This window comes from Pangasianodon hypophthalmus, chromosome 30 (genome assembly GCF_027358585.1).
Source record: "Pangasianodon hypophthalmus isolate fPanHyp1 chromosome 30, fPanHyp1.pri, whole genome shotgun sequence".
Classification (NCBI taxonomy): domain Eukaryota; kingdom Metazoa; phylum Chordata; class Actinopteri; order Siluriformes; family Pangasiidae; genus Pangasianodon; species Pangasianodon hypophthalmus.
The window spans coordinates 597,250-609,667 of record NC_069739.1 but is presented as its reverse complement, the minus strand read 5'-3'; the positions used below and the strand labels follow the sequence as shown (position 1 = coordinate 609,667).

At 41.5% G+C, this 12,418-nt stretch overlaps 2 protein-coding genes across 2 annotated transcripts in view; both read left to right on the top strand.

Moving 5' to 3' along the window:
- Window positions 1-314: 314 nt before the first annotated feature.
- On the top strand, window positions 315-7,819 carry batf (basic leucine zipper transcription factor, ATF-like). Its single transcript, XM_026911666.3, has 3 exons — window positions 315-606; window positions 2,883-2,987; window positions 6,227-7,819. Exons 1-3 carry the CDS (start codon window positions 541-543, stop codon window positions 6,443-6,445), a joined length of 390 nt encoding a protein of 129 aa, XP_026767467.1. The 5' UTR covers window positions 315-540; the 3' UTR covers window positions 6,446-7,819.
- A 2,422-nt stretch (window positions 7,820-10,241) lies between these two features.
- Window positions 10,242-12,418, top strand: part of LOC117596526 (adenylate cyclase type 3-like) — a 22,205-nt gene continuing 20,028 nt past the window's right edge. Inside the window, exons 1-2 of the mRNA XM_053231606.1 lie at window positions 10,242-10,407; window positions 11,424-12,282. Coding sequence (XP_053087581.1) covers window positions 11,644-12,282 — 639 coding nt within the window. The 5' untranslated portion in view covers window positions 10,242-10,407; window positions 11,424-11,643. The remainder of the gene's footprint in view (window positions 10,408-11,423; window positions 12,283-12,418) is intronic.

Here is a 12,418-nt window from a genome sequence, read left to right as displayed (position 1 = left end):
TGTGATGACTGGAAATTCAAATCAGCAGCGTGAACTGGCTGTAAAAAAAAAAAAAGAAAAAAGAAAAAAAAAAATCTAATTTGAGTAATTGTGTTATTCAAATTAGAAAAAAAATCCTTTGTTTTCGTTTACTCTGTTTTCTTCATCTGGACTATTTCTGGGGTTTTGTTGTCTTTTTATAATGCAAAGTTTCCAGGCGTCACATGACTTCCAGTTGCGAGTGAGAGATTTTCTAAGTTAGACCACATCACACACACCACTAAGTCGAGAAAGAGCGAGAGATAGACAGACAGAGAAAGAGAGAGAGAGGGAGAGAGAGAGAGAGAGAGAGAGAGAGAGAGAGAGAGAGGAGGAGGAGGAACTGTTGCTGCGCATTAAGCATTGAACTGTGCTCGACTCAACACACTTCTCTGCACACACACTCGGTGGAGGAGAAGGAGAGAGAGAGCAAAGAAGAGAGCAAGAAAGCGACAGAGCGAGAGAGAGAGAGAGAGAGAGGAGAGAGAGAGAGCGCAGGATTAAAGAGAAGAAAAGAGTGGTATGGCTCAGGGTTCAGACAGTAATGATACCGGCTACACCAAATCTCCATCACCAGGACACAAACAGGTACGAGGCTTCATTCATCCCTCCATCATCATCCCTCTCTCTTTCTCTCTCTTTCTCTCTGTTCTCTGTTTATGTTTCTCTCGTTTCGGGTGCATGCACGTCTCTGTGCACTTTTTATTCTCTCTCTCTCTCACTCTCTCTTTCTTTTGCACAACCTCGCCTTCCAAATTTTTCAACTTTTTTTATCTCTCCATCACTCCACGTGAGTTTGTTCATTCATTCCATTACTCTAAAGGGACAGCACCTTACTGCTGAACCTCTTCCACATACCTCTATCTCTCTCTCTCACACACACACACACACACATTAATACACACACACACACTCATACACACACATTAATACACACACACACTCATACACACACATTAATACACACACTCATACATGTACACTCACACTCATACACACACTCATACACACACTCATACACACACTCATACACGCTAAGGCAGGATGCAACCTTTGAGATGGAGATGGAGAGAGAGACAGACAGATGGAGAGAGAGTTGGACAGACAGCAGGATGGAGAGACAGACAGGTGGAGAGAGAGACAGCAGGATGGAGAGAGACAGACAGGTGGAGAGACAGACAGATGGAGAGTTAGACAGCAGGATGGAGAGACAGACAGGTGGAGAGAGAGACAGCAAGATGGAGAGACAGACAGGTGGAGAGAGAGACAGCAAGATGGAGAGAGACAGACAGGTGGAGAGACAGACAGGTGGAGAGAGAGACAGCAGGATGGAGAGAGACAGACAGATGGATGGAGAGACAGACAGATGGAGAGTTAGACAGCAGGATGGAGAGACAGACAGATGGAGAGTTAGACAGCAGGATGGAGAGACAGACAGATGGAGAGTTAGACAGCAGGATGGAGAGAGACAGACAGATGGAGAGAGAGACAGACAGATGAGGAGAGACAGACAGATGGAGTGAGAGACAGATAGATGGAGAGTTAGACAGCAGGTGGAGAGACAGACAGATGGAGAGAGAGACAGACAGATGAGGAGAGAGACAGACAGATGGAGAGAGAGAGACAGACAGATGAGGAAAGAGACAGACAGATGGATGGAGAGAGACAGACAGATGGAAAGACAGACAGCAGGATGGAGAGACAGACAGATGTAGAGACAGACAGCAGGATGGTGGTTACTGATAGTGAAAGTGCCGTTATGGACAACACTGAAAAACACAAACCCAAACCGCTAACAATGCTAATATTGCTAGCCATGTTATCTAGGGCTTAGCTTTCATTCATCATTATGCTAACACTCTCTCTCTCACACACACACGCACACACACACACACACACACACACACTGACTCACTCACACACACACACACACACACACACACACACACACACACACTGACTCACTCACACACACATACACACACACACTGCTACATATATATCCGTTTGCTAGCAATGCCGATGTTGTCAGCTTTGCTAACTGTGTTAGCTGTGTCCTACTAGCCTTCATTCAAAGTTACATCCTGTACACACACACACACACACACACACACACGCACACACACACACACACACACACACACACATTCTGTCCCACTTTCACAACCAACTCATTCATCAGTTTGCAAACAGAAACTATTTTCTGCTGTTTTACTTCTGCTAGCGATGCTAATAATGATGCTAGTCACCAGAAAACATTATAGTTAATACAGCTTTATTGAACAAATGTGTCATTTTACGCCTGAGCTAGCTGGCTAGCGATGATTACTGACCCCAGACCTAGCATAGATTACTTTTGACAAAGATAATATTCTTTCGTATACATGAAAAGCTAAGCGGGGTTTTCAGGTTTTAGAACATATATATATATATATAAATAACAAGACCCAACTTTAGCGAGGTAAGTGGCTAGCTTAGCTAATACTGAAATGACTCACTAGTATTAGCATTCAGCATCTGTGTATGAACCATATAAACCGTATATTAGCTTTAGCTGTGTCTTACTAACCTTCATTCAACGTTACATCCTGTACACACACACACACACATTTCTCTGGTAACTTTAACCAGCTAGCAGTGGTATCTTTAGCTAGCAATAACGTTCTGTGGTCATATTAGTAAAGTAGCAATAATATTATGTGGTAACTTTAGCCAGCTAGCAGTTACCATGCTATAGTAACTTTTATTTTTTTGCTAAAATGCTAACGATTAGCACAAGTGTTCTCTGAAGAGCATGTTAAGTTGCAAAGCGTGTTCAAAATTAGATTAGCCTAATACATGATTGTCCTTTGACCTTACTCCAGGGATCAACAGACGACATGAGGAAAGTGATGAGGAGGGAGAAGAATCGCATCGCGGCTCAGAAGAGCAGGATGAGACAAACGCAGAAAGCAGACAGTCTGCACCTGGTGAGAACCTGCACACACACACACACACACACTCACACACACACACTCACACACACACAAAACATGTTTGGGAACAGAACCTGAACAGAGGATTAATGAGAACGGACATGTTGTGTATCAGATCGACGCTCGTGCATGTGAAGCTAACGAGGTTAGCGAGGCTAACGCTCCTGTCCAGCTCGTATATTTACATGGCTCTGTGCTGAGCATGTGGCGATGCGTCATGGCTTCTGTCGAATTTCACACTCGCTCGTGTTTTTGCCTCCGTTTCTGGCATTAATTAGATGGCGTGGGTGGGAAACATCGCGTGACAAACCACACGATCGTGTCTCGTTACAGAACTCGACACTTCAGCAACTCTCTGAATATTTTTCTCCACTTCAGAAACAGAAAAATAAAAAAAATACCCTCTCGGCTCTGTTAGTCACGGTCTTTATTATTACTCTCACACCGTCTCTGAGGTAAAAACAGCACGGTTATAAATTCTGACTCACTGTGTATCTGTTTTTATGCTAGTCTGCGTTCCGATTGGTTAGAAAGTGTTGATTAATTTCCCATGACAGGTTTATATTAATGAGACTGTTCTAATACGTTATCGTTTCCATAGTAACGGATCGATCGCAGGGACGTGTACGTCGGACGCTCCGCTGATAATCGACAGCTCGTCGATACGTGATGACATTTTCTTTAAGAAGACATTTATGGAAGGAGTCTCCAGTGTCAGTGCTTTGCAACAGTCAGTAGAAGGAGTTATAACAGTTAGCTGTCCTCTAACCTGCCCCACCCTGCTCAACCAAGCCCCTCTGCTACATCCTGCCCCATCCTACCCCACCCTACCCCACCATCCTACCCCTCCCTACCCCTCCCTACCCCACCCAGCATCAGTCTTGTCATTCAGAGCGTTTTACTTGATAAAAAAAGTGTAAATATAAACAACTTTTATATTCTGTATAATAATATACATTATAGGATGTATATCTTAATACAGAGTGTCTGAGGCTGCATGAATTTCACTGTGTGTGTGTGTGTGTGTGTGTGTGTGTGTGTGTGTGTAGGAGTGTTATTACTCATGTCCTTTCACTCTCTCCGATGTGAAGAAGACCACTGTGTCTCACACACCCTGCTGTCGTTACTCTGGCTAACAAAAATGGAAGCATGTAAATAACCTGCCTAAATTTACCTCAGGAGCTTTTTGCTAAATAACTAAATTTACATCAGGAGATTTTTTTTAGCCAGTTAAATTTACCTCATGAGGGTTTTTGCTAGTTAAATTTACCTCATGAGGGTTTTTGCTAGTTAAATTTACCTCATGAGGGTTTTTGCTAGTTAAACTTACCTCATGAGGGTTTTTGCTAGATAAATTTACCTCATGAGGGTTTTTGCTAGTTAAATTTACCTCATGAGGGTTTTTGCTAGATAAATTTACCTCATGAGGGTTTTTGCTAGTTAAATTTACCTCATGAGGGTTTTTGCTAGATAAATTTAACTCAAGGTTTCTGCTAGCTAGTTAAATTTGCCTCACAGGGGTTTTTGCTAGACAATTTACCGCAAGAGGTTTCTGCTAATTAGCTAAATTTATCTCACTAGGGTTTCTGCTTGATAAAGTTACGTCAAAAACCTTCTGCTTTCTGCTAGCTAGTTGAACTTACCTCATGAGGGTTTTTGCTAGTTAAATGTACCTCATGAGGGTTTTTGCTAGTTAAATTTACCTCAGAAAGGTTTTTGCTAGCTAGTTAAAGAAATAAAATTTATATTATGATATTTTTGCTAACTAGTAGAAGATACTTCAGAAGATTACTGCTAGCTAGTTTAATTTACCTCAGGATGTTTTTGCTTGAAGGTTAAAGTTACCTCAGGCAATTTATGCTAGTTAGTTAAAGTTACCTCAGGAGGTTTTTGTTTTAGATAAAACTGTCTGCAATGTAAATGTAAATGTTGGGCTTGTAGATTTAATGCTAATAGGATGCTTTATTATTCAGAAGTACACACTATAGGAGGCTTAAATTCCCCATCGGTCACTTCTCAGTAATCTACCAGCGTGTCCTCGACCACAACAGCAAGCATCAGATTCCGGTTTCCTCTGAACGAGAGGCTAGTGGGAGGCTAATACCACGCACGCGGGCTAATCAGATTAGAGAGAACTGCGTTTCTGCTAACGGATGTCAACACGTAGCATTTCTCATCTGATAACCCGGGCTAGTCAGAGAGTCATGCTGGGAAAAACGCCATATGATGTGGCTGATCTGATTTTAAAAATAACAGCACACGATGTGAGGAGATTTTTTGCTAGTTAACGTTCCCTCAGAAGGTCTGAAGTTAAAGTGTGAAACTTCTGCAATTTAAAATATTTAAAAATGTATCATATACACCTGCTTCAGCATGTGTGTGTGTGTGTGTGTCAAATATAAATGAAGGCTGTGTGTGTGTGTGAATTTTTGAGAACACAGACGCTGTGGTTTGTCTCTTCACAGTCTGTGAGTGATAAACAGGAAGCTGTAATTTCCCTCCATATGACACGTTTCCTGTAGTACTCCTCAGCATGTCAGTGTGGGTCGCAGGGGGGACGAGTCGAATGTCATTTCTCGTAAAACATGGATGAGTGATGATTGACTTGCGTCACTCACAGAGGGTAAACCCCAAACACCAGAAGGCTAACGCTAACGCTAACTGGAAGGCTACGCCGCAGGCTAGTGGGAGCACCGATGCCTTTTTATCACTCTTTCTACCCCGTGTGTTTTTCACACCTCCAAATAGAACAAAACAACTCACCTCCAACATCTTACCGTAAAATGTCACTGTCGCACTCATCTGACGTCGACTAGCCCTTGATCTCTTCATGCTAACGACCTACTTTAATGCTAATATTGCATTCCCAGCTTTCATTTTATCACACTACATCCAAATTTTCTAAATAATCTTTCCGTTTATGTTACAGAAATGATCATATTCAAACCCTAAATGCTAATGCTAACATGCAGTCCACTGAGTAGTGTGCACTTATGTTGGCTTCCTGTTATCGTTTCTATAGTAACAGCTCATTAACTGGAACTTGTATGGTGTATTATTATAATAATAAACGGATAAAAAAAATATTGATATTAATATTGAAATGTGATATTTATTGAGGAGACATTTACAGTGTAATATTGATGGAAGGAGTCTCCAGTGTTGGAGGTAAAGCTGTAGGTTTTCTGACATCTTGTGTGTGTGTGTGTGTGTGTGTGTGTGTGTGTGTGTAGGAGAGTGAGAATCTGGAGAAGGAGAACGCCGCTCTGAGGAAGGAAGTGAAGAGACTGACGGAGGAAGTGAAGTATCTGTCCACGGTGCTGAGTAACCATGAGCCGCTGTGTCCCGGCCTGAGCACCACGCCCGCCGAACTGCTGTACGGCTCACACACACACTCACACACACACACACCCTTCCACCAGCACATCAACACGCCGCACTACCCGCACTGACGCCCCCCCAGCACACACACACACACACACACACACTCACACACATGCACACACACACACTCACACACACTGATGACCTTTGGCCTTGTGTACCTCGTTGTATCATGTTGAGAGAGTTCCCTGTGTAGTTCATTCTGACCAGCAGGGCGGCGCTATGATCCAATCCATTCACTTACTTACAGGCTGAATCCCAAACGTCTCCTGATTGGATATTTTAAGCAAGATGGGAAGATTATTTATACCCTACCTAGGGTGTATGGAGGGAATTAAACTTGCAAGCCATTTGGGATTCATCCTTAGTAAATAACGTGTCTTCAATTAATTTTGAATTGTTTAATTGATTTTATTAGGGACGAGATAAACGATGGATATGCGTTGTGAAAAATATAGTGCACTACAAAGGGTGCTAGAGTTGTTATCCTATATAGTGCACTTAATAGATAGCTTAAGAGTTAAAAGTATCACCACACTGACCAGCAGGGCGGCGCTAAACTTACTAAACTTACACGTGTAATGTGTGGTCATAAAAGTCTGAATCCCTAATGACTCATCAGTGGAAGTGTCATGTTACACCCTATGTAGTGCACTTATATAGCGAGTAAGGGTCCACATAGGGGACATGTAGTGTACATGAATCCTCAATCCAAAATGGCTCCCTAAAAGACATGTAGTGCACTAGATAGGGTGTAGGAACCATATAGAGAGAAATGAACTGAATCCTGGGTTTAGTAGTGCACTAGTTAGAGAAAATACAAATCTGAATCCTAAATCATTCCTCTATTGGATATGTAGTGCACTAGATAGTGTGTAGGTGTCATTCATTTATGCACTATGTAGTTCACTTAGTGGAAGTGATTAGGGAACCAAATCCTTGATTGTGTCTTACTGGAATGTAGAAATGTGGCTCCTACGCCCTAGTTAGTGCACTTACTGTGTAGTGGATATTAATGGCTGAGTCCCTAAAGGACATGTAGTGCACTGATGAAGGGAAGAAGGATGATTTGGGACACAGCCATGATTATTAGAGTAATCTGGTTATTACAGTAATAATCATGTAGAAACACTGGGTTATCCACAAGGTGACTTCTGCTCTTAAAAACAAAACAAATAAATTGTTAAACTAGATAGGAACTGAATGTTTTATGCGAACCTTTTCTTTGATTATTCTTTTTTTTTTAATTTTCAATGACGAACTGAATGTTTACTGTGTTTACTTCTGTCTGGATCGCACTGATTTTCTGTCACACGTCTCACTCCAGTCTTTTTCAATAAAATGCTGTAAAAGTGTCTCATGTGTGCTGAGGAGGTCAGCGTGTGGTTTAATAAAGTGTAATCCTCAGTGGAGGAAATCTTTCAATAAAAAAATAAATTATACACACACACAAACACACACGGAGTGGTTATTATTCACACCACATTATATGTTATAGACAGAGAGATAGAGAGATAAAGAGAGAGAGAGAGAGAGAGAGATAGATCAGTCTGTGGCGCCCCCATGTGGAGGCAGAGTGAAGTAAAACGGCTCTGTGTGTGTGTGTGTGTGTGTGTGTACACAGTATATATACACATACACACCTATTTAATGAACGTTTTATAAAACTCGTTGTTGTTGTTGTTTTTTTAAAACAAATCCATAAATTACGACAAATATGTTCAACCAGGACAAAAGTAATGGCGGCTCACGACGTGAACAGCGAAAAGTTCCGCTTCTCTACGTTTAAATGAGTTTATAGCCATATTGGGTTTAAATCACTTCACACAAACACACACACACACACACAGTGTTAAATCTATAACACTGACCGTACTAATCACTGTTCTGAAAAGATAATCATCAACGTTAGAGTTATCACGTACGTTACGCCAGCTAGCTTGTTGCTAAACTACTTCGCTGTTGTTGCTGTGCTGCGATTTCAGTCCAAAATGCTGCAGGAATGTTTGAAGGTCTCTACAGTAGAACAGCATCAGCAGCGACTCAGGCCTTTAACTGTAAAATACGCTTAAAGAAGCTTTTTATGAGCTTTTCACATAAAACAAAACACACGCTTTCATGGTGGCGTCCATGTTTTTTTTCTCCATTTGCGAAATGACGTCGTTACAACTTGCAAATGACCGCTTACCATGAACGCAGCGTTAGTTAGCCGACGTGCTGCAGTGGCTGAGCTGCATTACTGGAAGATTTAGCACACACCATGCTTATGAGGTGCTCTGTCACTGTTTAGCTGCCATTTTGTTGTTTTCAGCTCTCTGTGACCTTTTATGGAGCTTTGTGGGCGTGGCCGAATGTAAATCATCAGTGCTGTGAATGTGATTAGTAATTTATGGCTACTCAGGGCAGGGAGCTCCATTGCACTATACACTATGTAAGGAACAGAAAAAGTGAACAGGAAGATATTTAGGATTTGCTTTAACTACAGAATGGAATTATACTCCGAAGAAAAGGAACATCTGTAAGTGATAGTGTGTGAAAATAAATAAAAGTTAATAAAAACTGTTGCCTAAAACTGTGATGCCTCTGTAGTCATCCGGAAAAAAATAAGTCTTTTGAAAAGAGAAATAAATAACACTGAATCATAAAGAGTACGATTCTTTATAAGAATCATAAACACTGAATAAGAGTCAATATGAATCAATAAGAATCATAAACACTGAATAAGAGTCAATAAGAATCATAAACACTGAATAAGAATCAATATGAATCAATATGAATCATAAACACTGAATAAGAGTCAATATGAATCAATATGAATCATAAACACTGAATAAGAGTCAATATGAATCATAAACACTAAGAGTCAATATGAAACAATACTAATAAATATGAATCATAAACACTGAATAGGATTCTTAATAAGAATCATAAACACTGAATAAGAGTCAATAAGAATCAAAAAGAATCATAAACACTGAATAAGAGTCAATAAGAATCATAAACACTGAATAAGAGTCAATAAGAATCATAAACACTGAATAAGAGTCAATAAGAATCAATAAGAATCATAAACACTGAATAAGAGTCAATAAGAATCAAAAAGAATCATAAACAATGAATAAGAGTCAATAAGAATCATAAACACTGAATAAGAATCAATATGAATCAATAAGAATCATAAACACTGAATAAGAGTCAATATGAATCAATAAGAATCATAAACACTGAATAAGAATCAATATGAATCAATAAGAATCATAAACACTGAATAAGAGTCAATATGAATCAATAAGAATCATAAACACTGAATAAGAGTCAATAAGAATCATAAACACTGAATAAGAATCAAAGAATCATAAACACTGAAAAAGAATCAATATGAATCAATAAAAATCATAAACAGTGAGAATTTCATTTAATCCAAAGAATCGTGAATTAGATATTAACTCAAATGACACTGAATCATGTTCAGCTGTTGTATCATGTTAGAGTAAAAGTGAAGTGTAATGTTCAGATACACACTCGAGGAAGGAATCGCGTGAAACGAGGCTCAGCTCGTAACATGTTAGTGTTTAACCTGTTGGTGCTTCTGCACTGATTCACATCATTCACTTAAATGAGTCGTTCAGAATGAATGAATCATTTATGAACGAATAAATAATGGTTAATAGGGTGGAAAATGATTTGTATGTAATGACTTGTACACACTGTGTAACAAATGTGTGTGTGTGTGTGTGTGTGTATCATCAACCCTGTTCCTTGGGATGTTCCTAACTCTCCTGAGCGAACACACACACTAGCAACCTGCCGTTTAGTTTAGCAACACTGTCTCACATGACATGAAGGCGAGAGAGAGAGAGAGAGAGAGAGACAGAGAGAGAGAGACTTATTTACCTCACAACGAGCAGAGGACGCTCCCTGGGTTCGGATATAAATATATTTTTAAAACCTATTCAGGAAAATTATGAGATAAACACAGAATTAAAGGGAGAAAATGATTCATTTGGAGTTAAAGCACTTCACAGCAGAGGTGAGTATTTATCTGTGTGTGTGTGTGTGTGTGTGTGTGTGATTATATTTCATTGGAAAACTGCTAATTTTATATTATATTACAAGTTAAAAAAGATTACTGTATCTCAACAGAGATGTATCATGTGTAATTTATCATTGAAATATATAAATAATACTCTGACTAATTATCGTATTTCCTAATGACGTGTTCTAGTTTTGCTCTTGTAGATGATTTTCCTCGTGATGGTTTTTACTGAAGAATGTTCAGCTCTGAAAATCTGATTGGTTCGTTCATTTCTACAGGGTTAATGTAGCTATTGAGTAGCATAAGCATTTATAGGCTTTAGTTCGTTTCATAGCGTTTGAGCATAAACTTTAATTAAAGGCATAAACGTCTGCTTTAAAGGTGCAAGGTGTAATGTTTAAGTGTTTCTGGGTCTGTGATGAGTCTAGAATTTCAACCACACTGTGGAAAACCTGTAACTCGGAGTATTACTACACAGTGGAACTCGTCCGTTTCTTTATTTCACGCTACTTTTATAAACATTTTTACGACCCAGACACGGTCATGGTACGCAAAACCCCGCCCCCTTTCCCCTACAGTGCACCTCAGGAGCGTAGATGGAACATCGACTTGTGTAAAAATACCTTTCTCTTTAAAAGATAGTAACAACAGGGAAAAAAACGTGTTCACGGAAAAAACAGAAGCCGAGCTTTTCGCTTCCGAAGTGCAGATTTAGTGCACGATGCTAATCTGGAGGCCATGAGGTTCCATTATTGGTTAGCTACATGAGATCTGTAGCTCCAGTGCAAAACTGAAGACACACATGGACCTGACAGGGTTCTTTGGGGTTCTTCGGGGTTCTTCGGGGTTCTTTGAGGTTCTTTGGGGTTCTTTGGGGTTCTTTGAGAGGTTCTACTTGGAAGCGCCTTGTGAAAAGGAACCGCTTTGTTGTAGGATGCAGAACCTTTAAGGGTTCTCCTAGAGCAAGCTTCTCCGTCTCTACTGACGTGGTTTTGTGATCTTTTTCACAGTTCTATCACGAGAATGATGGAGAACATCGGACTGATACGCGATGACCCGATTTTCTAGCGCATCATAATGACACCCTGGTTTCCGGTTCTGTCGGGTTCTCAGTTCGGCCTCATCCATTGACGGACGATGTTCCAGAAAGTGGAGCTGGATCTGTGACGACGCTGGACATCTGGACGTTTTTCTTTTGAAGAAAGGACCGATTCGTTTTGTACCGATTCGATGTCGCTCTACAACGTAAACGAGTGCTCCGTGGCCGTGCCGGAGGACGCCAGGCCTTCTGTGAAAGCTCATGACGCGATGACACCGCGATCAGACGGGTTCTCGTGCGTTCCGCGCTTTCTGCGGTTGTCCTTCTCGCCGGCGTCCCTCGAGAGGGTGTACCAGACGTACTTCCGGCGCCAGCGGCAGGAGACGCTGCTCGTCCTCGTGGTGTTCGCGGCACTTTTTAACTGCTACGTGATCGTGATGTGCGCCGTCGTGTACTCGGGGGATAAGATGGCGACGGTGGCGGTGGCGGGGGCGGGGCTCGGGGCAGATATGGTGCTGTACGTCTTCTGCAGGTTCCGCGTGCTGCCGGAGGCCGTGATGCGCCACGCCGTGCCGCTCACGCTGTGGACCCTCATCACTCTGCACGTGCTCTTTTACGTGGGATTTAACTTCGCCGGGTTTAACGAGGCGAGCGACGCCGTCGGGTGGCAGACCTTCTTCACCTTCTCGCTGTTCCTCACCATGCCGCTGCCGCTCACACACATCCTCATACTGGCGGCCATCACATGCAGCGTACACACGGCCCTGCTCGCCGCCGTCATCACACTGAGGTGGCAGGTGAACCTCCAGAGCGCCGTACTGGTCCGACAGGTACACACACACACACACACACACACACACACACACGCACACACACACGCAAAGCTCAATGGGACGTGCTGTTATAGGAAAATAATCTCATGACATGGTGTTTTCCTGTTTCCTCTAACAGCACGTCCCCAAGTGT